At 28.7% G+C, this 8,704-nt stretch overlaps 1 protein-coding gene across 1 annotated transcript; it reads left to right on the plus strand.

Annotated features, from left to right (window-relative positions):
- The first annotated feature begins 1,376 nt into the window (after positions 1-1,376).
- Positions 1,377-4,607, plus strand: LOC114411465. The gene is made up of 7 exons (XM_028375139.1): positions 1,377-1,493; positions 2,669-2,792; positions 2,958-3,074; positions 3,229-3,336; positions 3,471-3,623; positions 3,901-4,032; positions 4,164-4,607. The coding sequence occupies exons 2-7, from the start codon at positions 2,679-2,681 to the stop codon at positions 4,449-4,451; spliced, it is 912 nt and encodes a 303-aa protein (XP_028230940.1). The 5' UTR covers positions 1,377-1,493; positions 2,669-2,678; the 3' UTR covers positions 4,452-4,607.
- Positions 4,608-8,704: the final 4,097 nt, after the last annotated feature.

Below are 8,704 nucleotides of genomic sequence, written 5' to 3' on the forward strand. Positions count from 1 at the left end.
TTAGGGACTCATGACGAAGCAAAAATTTATTAAGGACCAAACGCAAAAAAAAAGAGTATTTATCAAGGACAAAAACATATTTAAGCCTAATTTAAATGACTCTTTTTTATTCCTAATACAAAGTTCCAATGAAGGGTAAACTGAAAAAAATTTAATTTTTAATTGAGATGGGGGCAATTAAATATGGTTAAATTCAAAATAGAAAAATATATAAAATGGTAGATTAAATATTAGGCAATGAATGCATAAAATATTATATTAAATGTTATATCATAAATGCATAACAATTTTTTAATAAATTAAAAGTAACTAAAGATTAAAAAAATTAAATACTATTAAATGATTTTTTAATTACCATAAATACATTAAATGTTATATTGAATAAAGACATTTATGCATAACTGTTTTTTCAATAAAATGAAATTGACTTCAATTTCTATGCACTAATTTATCAAGAGAGTCTGTCTTAGTTGGTTAAGAAATGATGTGCAAATTTTTGTAAATCCTCTACCACTGGTTTTAATTCCCACTGATGAGAAAAACCTTTTATGCACTAACAATGTAAAAAATTACATTACCAATCAGTCAGAAATTATATTAGGATCAACTTGCATAATAACTAACTATTGTAAAAATAAACAAAATTATCTTATAAAATAAATTATGATTAGATAACAATGTAAAATTATTTTACATTGGCAATGTATATACTATTTTTTAAAAAAGATATTTATGATTAAAAAAAACAAACAAATAAATAAATAATGATTTTTTAGGGAAAATAAATAATGATTTATAACCTTATTAATTACTATATATGTGAAAATATAGAAGTATTTTTCTCCAAATTGAAAGTCAGCCTCAATAAAAACATATAAAATTATTTTTTTCACTAATCATCGTATTGGAACAAAATATTCACCACTAAAAACAGTAATGACTTATAATCTTCATTGGAGACCATGAGCACACACAAGGTGTGTATTAGATTAAATGCAAGACCATAAATATGTACAATTTTTCAATAAAAAATAATTTTATTAATAGTAAGTAGTTATTTTAAATTATATTTAACAGGCATAAATAATATAACAAAAATAGTAAACAAATATATTATAAAAAAATGTTATTAAACAAATGCATAAATTTAAATGTATGTAATTATATAAATATTAATTTATTTTGACTTTCATTATAAAACACTTTTTAATACTTGATTTTAATATTTCTATTTTAAAAATAAAATTCATAAATATAATTAATAAATTCACAATAACCAATAAATGAATGCACAAACTTAAATACTCAAAAGATAAGGCCATTTTACATTAAGACCATGTAGGAATAGAAAAGACTTAAGTAGGCGGAGACCCACCAAAGAGCCCACACACACACACCACTATTTAAGCGAAAGAAGGAGGTAGAGAAGAAGAGGAGGAGCAACAAAGATCACAAACCCTAATTCCTAAAGCTTGGTTTGGAGGATCCTTGAGGTAGTGTTTTCTTCTTGTACACTGATATCCCTTTGATTGCAAGATTTCCCCTCTTCTTCCCTTTTTCTCCCTTTGTACCCTAGGTTTGGGTTTTTTTTTTTATTTTGCATGATTAATGGGTTTATTAGGTAAATTAATCAATTATAAATTTAAATAAGTGTTGAGGGGCTAATTGAAGTGCTTATGAGTGTTTGTGGGACATGAGTGACACTAGATCTGTAGCTAGTAGATTTACAACTTTTTTAGTCGGTGAAATTTTTGTTTCTCATTTCTAGATGATCTTCACTTAGTGAGACATTAAGAGAAGATCATGACTTTTTAGATTTTCTAACAAGATATTCTTGCTTAACATGAGATTACTTTCATTGAGTGAGAAGAACACAATGAATGGGTTTATTGTTGTTGGGTAAGAGATTATTTTCTTTAAGAAACTATCATCAACAAAATAAAAAGGTAAAGTTTATCAAAATTCAAAATGAAATAATTCTATTTGTGTTATATTATGTCGCAATATGGATTAATTAATTTTACTTTGTTTCAAATAGTTTTACTATTTATGTTATTGTTACTTTAAATAATTTTGATTATAAATAGATTATTAATGAGTTTTATTGCAACAAAAATTTTAAGGTTAATAATATTTCCATATGATAAGGTAATTTTTTTGTTTGTCCAAGACACTAAAAATCTCAGGACCCCGCCTTGAGAGATCTAGAGTAAGCTCTATTGACATTGGCGAGAGGTTATTCTCCAATTCTCCCATACAAAACAAAAGGTGAACTTCAATAATAATAATAATATATATAATATTATTTGAGATACCATAAATACGTAAAATATTATATTAAATGCAATAGATTTTCAATCAAAAGAAATTTAATATTATAAATATTAAATAGTAATTTTCATGTAAAAAAATAAATAATAATTTTTGTCCCTATTAAATATCATAATTTTAAAAATAAAAAATCACTTTATTCCTAAATTGGAAAATGAACCAAAAGCTAGAGTACTAACTGAATATTTCCTAGTGGACACACTTACATGAGGATTACATGTCTAAAAAGAATGTTTTCCACCTTAACATCTCACTTGTAGTAACATTTTTTTATCACATACCTGAATTTCTTTTGTCCTCTGTGTTAGAGAAAATAGTTTTTTTTTTTCTTTTCTAGAACAACAAATATGACTTCCATAGAGCAACAACTTAATCTTGTGGTGGTCGCACAACCAATTAATGCTATTAAGGATGCTGATATCCTCGAAAGACTTTGGAAAGACTTCGAAGACCAACTATGGGTAAGTGAATCTGATTAATATTCCCTTCAAATATCTTCTAATATTCCATATTCATTAGTTTTATTTTTCACAATAACCAAGAATTTTCACATCATGGTCTCTTTCTATAGTCCTTCAATTTCAACCTAGTAAGTTTTTAACAACTTAATTATTTATACTTAATAGAAAGCCAAGACGATAGCATCAGAACGTCTACGACTTGGTGGAGATTCATCAGTTGCACCTACATTCCCAATGCCAGAGACAAACGCATCAGATAACGCTGATGAAACCTCTAGAAAAGTAAATCTCTGGTTTTTCAAATTTTCATAAGTCTTTTTGGATTTTAAGATTTCATTGCATTTATCGTTAGGATTAATTTTTGGTTTGAGAGTGTCTCTTTTTTGCCTTAAAATCATATCAGTGTGATTTATATGATGATGTTGCTCACATGCAGACTCTACGCAAAAGGGGAAGAAAGACAACTTCCAAGGTTCTCTTCCAAGTGCCTTTTCCTTTTCAACCTCCTGAATTTTGTTTGAAGGAAAACATCAACCTGGACATAGTAAGTCACTATCTAATTTTTTTTATTTTCTTTTTATGTTTGTTTACATCTTATATGAATTATAAATGTGCAATTAATGATTTATATGATATAATAAATTTGTTACTGAAGCATAAGTTGACAATTTGCAACAGGTATTATTAAATCGGTTCAAGAATGAATCAAGTTGGGGGAACCACGTTCCCAAATTTTCTGTAGAAGAAAGATTAAAAAATTGGGTCATCGAAAAAAGGGAACGCATGCAAAGCAAGGACAAAGAAAAACCTGACGCTAAAATGCAAGATTATGTAAGACTGGATTTTCAATAATTTTAGTAGTTAATAAAAAAATCAATAATTTTAAGTATAAGATAAGATTGAAACTAAAATATACATGCATGCTAATTTTAAGAAGAAAATACATATACCTACAAGAAATGAAGTTAATATATATATATATATATATATATATATATATATATATATATATATATATATATATATATATATATATATATATATATATATATATATATATATAAGCTTATATTGACCACTAATATATATACAACGATCATTTGTGCAGTACTATATTCATTCAGCATCGCAGAAGACATTACGGTCTCATCAAGAGGTCATTGAGTTTTTGCTCGACGTAGAAATTCCTCGAAAAGGTGGTAGCAAGAAAGCAAAGGTTGTCGGGGCTGTAGATAATCAGGTACGTATTTTTTAATATTCAAAACATGAAGCATTGTATATAATATATATACACATGGTCTACATAACAATGATATATAGAGAGAAAAAATGGGAGATATAGATAATAGTTGACGATGTTGCACTTTACAGGTCTCAGGTTCGGCATCCCATGAATCAAGCAGAAGGAAAGAAATGTCATTCACTTCCCAAATAGTGAATAAGATGAAGAGTAGTGATGAAAAAGGGTCTAATGAATTGGATAATAAGGTGATGAGTGATGAATTGAAGAATAAGATGAAAGATTTAGAGAAGGAGATTATGCCGTGGGATAATGATGAAATGGGGCTATATAAGATGGTTGACATTAATGAAATTGAAAATGAACTGATGATTCAAGAAATGTTGAACCAGCCGGGAGAATTGTTGTTTAATTTGTGATATCATTGATGCCCCAAGCATGTGTGTTTGCACGCATGTGCATGCTGTTGAGAGAGAAAAAGAGAGGTTAGTCATATCTAGAGTTGTACCATGTCTTGTATTTTGGGATTATTAGTTTTTATTTTTTTTAATGAAATCCAATTTGTTCAGTTTGAAGGAAATTTTGAAATTAATTAAATCCATTTTGATTTCCTTCTAATAATCTCTTCTTATTTTTATTAATTTATAAATTTTTTTCAAAACATCTCATCATTCTTTTTTTTTTGGTCATATATTTCAAGAATAATTGCCTAGTGATTCCGCAAAGGCCAACCTTCAACTGGTAAGGATGGAAACAATTTCACCGGGTAATTATATATTTATCACTTTATATTCTTAAGCAATCTTTACCGTGCATCACATTAACTAGGAGGTATAAAGGGAAAAAAATATTCCATTCATACTCAAAAGTAATTTATCATTTTTGGAAGGTAATCCAATTGAAGCCAAGGAGAATTATGATTAAATATTAAAAGGAAAACCTTTTCGTCTCAATCTACTGAAAATCAAATATTTAAGAAGAATGTATACTAGAAATAAATTTCATTCTTTTACACTTTATATTTTTATAATGATTTATGATGTGTCACATATGTTGATAATCATATAATATTGCTGTAGCATATATATATATATATATATATATATATATATATATATATATATATATATATATATATATATATATATATATATATATATTGATGAATATAAATAGCAAATATTAACTAATAATAATAAATATATATATATATATACTATAATATTAATATTATTATTAATTAAATATATATATATATATATATATAATTTATTGATTTAGTGAATATAAACAAATGATTACATTAATAATAATTATCTTATATTAGTCACTAAATATTCAATGACCAATTTGGTTATGGGCTAAAGAATTATTAATAAAATAGTTAGATTTGGGCTTAAGAACTAGGAAACAAAAATCTACTAGAGGGGTGTATTTAGTAGGAACTAGTGTTCAGCTAGGAAATCTGGCCAAGCACAAAAGGGAGTGTTGGTAGTAAGTGTACATGCATGTGGACCTTATTTTAATCCAAATGAAAACTCCAAACAATTCTTGAGTATATTCATTATTACATTTTGGGAACTTTCTTCTGTCTGATGGGGGAGATGTGATTATAGTTCGAGTATCAAATAATTTAAACCAAGGTTTAAGTTTTACAATTCACTGCAAAACCAATAACCAAGACTTGGGAACTCAAGTGGTGAATCCGGGTTACTTTGAACGATTTGAACTCCATCATGACAATGCCGCTGACACAAAATTCTTGTTTTGCAAAATAACATGGAGAGATGCATCAATTGATTATGTCATTTACCAAGATGCCAGGGATTTTCTTCGTAGATGTACAACTGATTGTAATTGGGAAGTCAACAACGAAAACCTTCTTGGCATTAATCAATATTCTCAAAACCTAGATATTATTGTCCAATGGCCTAAAAATTGATACCCATTTAGTGAATTGAACATCCAATTTTACTTGGGTAATTTAAATAAAAAAAGTGTTGTGTTACATTTTGTGTGCTTCTTTCAATATGAGTTTATCTTTTTACGCTTATTTATTTATTTTGCTTAATTTTTATTATTCTATTTATCGTATTATTACCTATTTTAGGGTGTTAAAAATGATTGGGCAGTAAAATAGACCGTAACCCAACATTAGGGGTGTAGGCGGGTTAGTTTGGATTGAGTTTAATCAAACTTATGATCAAACAAACTCGTTTAAAACGGGTTAATTTAGATTAGTTTTTTAAGCAAAAGAAATTAAAACTCAATCCAAACTAATCCATTTGTAAACGGTTTGGATTTGATTGAATCAACGGTCAAAGTATTTAAATTTGTCTAGTATTTTTTAAAATCTAATATTTTTAATAAGTTGAACTTTTTAGTGTATGAAATATCGAAAACATTACTTATAATTGTCAGGGTCACGGTGTTGTAAGAATGCTCTAACCATATGGGATCAACATAGACTTAAAGGTGCACTCAAATCGGGTGACCCCCAATGCCTACACTCCGAAGAGTCCGTCAGGACTTCTCCCTCGTGATTCAGGTCCAACTCAGAAAACATTTTAACACAAACTATATCTATGAACTGTACAAAACACACGACTCCTTAATTGTTCTCAAATAGTTTATTAACTAATAATAATAAATATATACTATAATATTAATATTATTATTAATTAAATATACATATATATATATATATATATATTGATTTAGTGAATAAAAAAATGATTACATTAATAATAATTATCTTATATTAGTCACTAAATATTCAATGACCACTTTGGTTATGGGCTAAAGAATGATTAATAAAAATAGTTAGATTTGGGCTTAAGAACTAGGAAACAAAAATCTGCCAGAGGGGTGTATTCAGTAGGAACTGGTGTTTAGCTAGGAAATCTGGCCGAGCACAAAAGGGGGTCTTGTTAGTAAGTGTACATGCATGTGGACCTTATTATAATCCAAATGAAAACTCCAAACAGTTTTTATAGATAAAAAATGAGTCTGTCTACATGATATAACCTAGACTACCTCAAAACAGAGAGAAGTCAAAATATTGTTGCATGCTTGGGACATGCATGCAAGCTCTGTCTTGTCACTAGCTACCTAGGTTTACAATCTAGCTATCTATCTAGCTAGTGCACTTCACACAACACAAATTAAGCTTCACTTGGATACTTGGAAAGAGTTAGAGAGCTTTTAAGGAGTTGGAAGAGCTGGGAGTATTATTGATATTTATATCATTAGTCGGCCGGTATGAAAGGCCCACATGACTATAAGATCTTCTTCAAAAACCTGTGCAAGGTTTGAAAATCTTTGGAGTAAGATGCGAACTATAAGATAGTGAAGGATACGACTTTCAAGATCCAATGAACCGACAAGCAGCCTTTTGGTCATATCCGCTTGGTTGGTGCAAACCAACCGGCGGGCATCATGTACAGAAAAATCAAACTTCCAATCATCGTCCAGTGCACCTTCAAATGGTACATTGTCACTAGACAATTGGGTCAAACCATAGAAGAGGGATTGGTCAATGACCATCTTTATCCCATAAACTTCTGAAATTAAGGTACTTTCTTGAATTTCAAGATTAGAATAACAAGCTTTTACAAATTCAGAATACATAGGCAATTTTAGAGACATAAAGGGAATGAGATTTGAGTTTTGAAATTCTTGAATGCATTCGAAACTCTCATCAGGAAAGAAATCCATATCTATGAATATAGGGTCTATGACAGAACGAGAGCAGAAAAGGTTTGTGTACCGTATACATTGTTCTTCAGATGAGAACAATAAGGAGGATGAAATGAAGGAAGGAATTGGAGTATCCTGAACCTCGGAATGTCGTTGGCTTCTACTCTAAGAACCTTTGCGCTTCTTTGATGGTTCTTCCATTTGAGAGACTTTTTCGAAATTTCAATCTTTTAAAATGAAAGAGAATGAAGAAAGATGAATTTTGGGCTTTGTGGGGAGTGATTTGGATAAGAAATGAGTGAGTTATGGCAGAAATATGAATTGGGAACGAGGGTTTCGCGAGAGAAACGGAGGTTTCTGAATTCTGATTTTGAAATCGGAATTTGTAGGAGCAGGGACGCGTTGTAATCGATTACAACATTTGGTAATCGATTACACTCTTCCTGACTTGTTGTAATCGATTACAGTATTGTAGTAATCGATAACCAAAGAGCTTTTTAGGAAAACTAAGTGCTTAAAGAATTCTTAGAGTGAAAGGATTTGAAAAGAGGTCAAAATATTTTATATCTAAAAACTCTTATATGAAAATATAACATAATAGTTTAAAAAACTTTATGAATGACATTTAAGCAAATAATTCACATATCATAAAAAAAATCATGCAAGAATCAAATGTACTATCAACTATTTGTTTTAATAATAAACTTCATGCTTCAAGAAAGAAAATAACTCAATCAAACATAGAAGCACATAGCAATCAATCAAGACAAAAAAAATTGTTAGTCATCATATAAACAAGTTAATTGAAAGAAAGAAATTTCAATCAAGTAAATTTAAAAGAGAATGGTTTTGATATTACCTTTTTCATGATTCAAGTGCCTAGATCTTTAAAGATGGAAGTCAACCTTTTGTTTTTCTTACTCAAACTTCTTGAGAGATGTTTTCATCACTTTCATAGTCCTTAGATAGGAGG

Source organism: Glycine soja, chromosome 5, assembly GCF_004193775.1.
Source record: "Glycine soja cultivar W05 chromosome 5, ASM419377v2, whole genome shotgun sequence".
Lineage (NCBI taxonomy): Eukaryota > Viridiplantae > Streptophyta > Magnoliopsida > Fabales > Fabaceae > Glycine > Glycine soja.

What these genes read in the sequence shown, in the direction of transcription:
- LOC114411465 (XM_028375139.1), top strand. Translation starts at nt 2,679, where the DNA reads ATGACTTCCATAGAGCAACAACTTAATCTTGTGGTGGTCGCACAACCA. An exon ending in CTGATGAAACCTCTAGAAAA is followed by an intron (nt 3,075 to 3,228) that starts GTAAATCTCTGG and finishes GCTCACATGCAG; the next exon opens with ACTCTACGCAAAAGGGGAAG. An exon ending in AAAACATCAACCTGGACATA is followed by an intron (nt 3,337 to 3,470) that starts GTAAGTCACTAT and finishes AATTTGCAACAG; the next exon opens with GTATTATTAAATCGGTTCAA.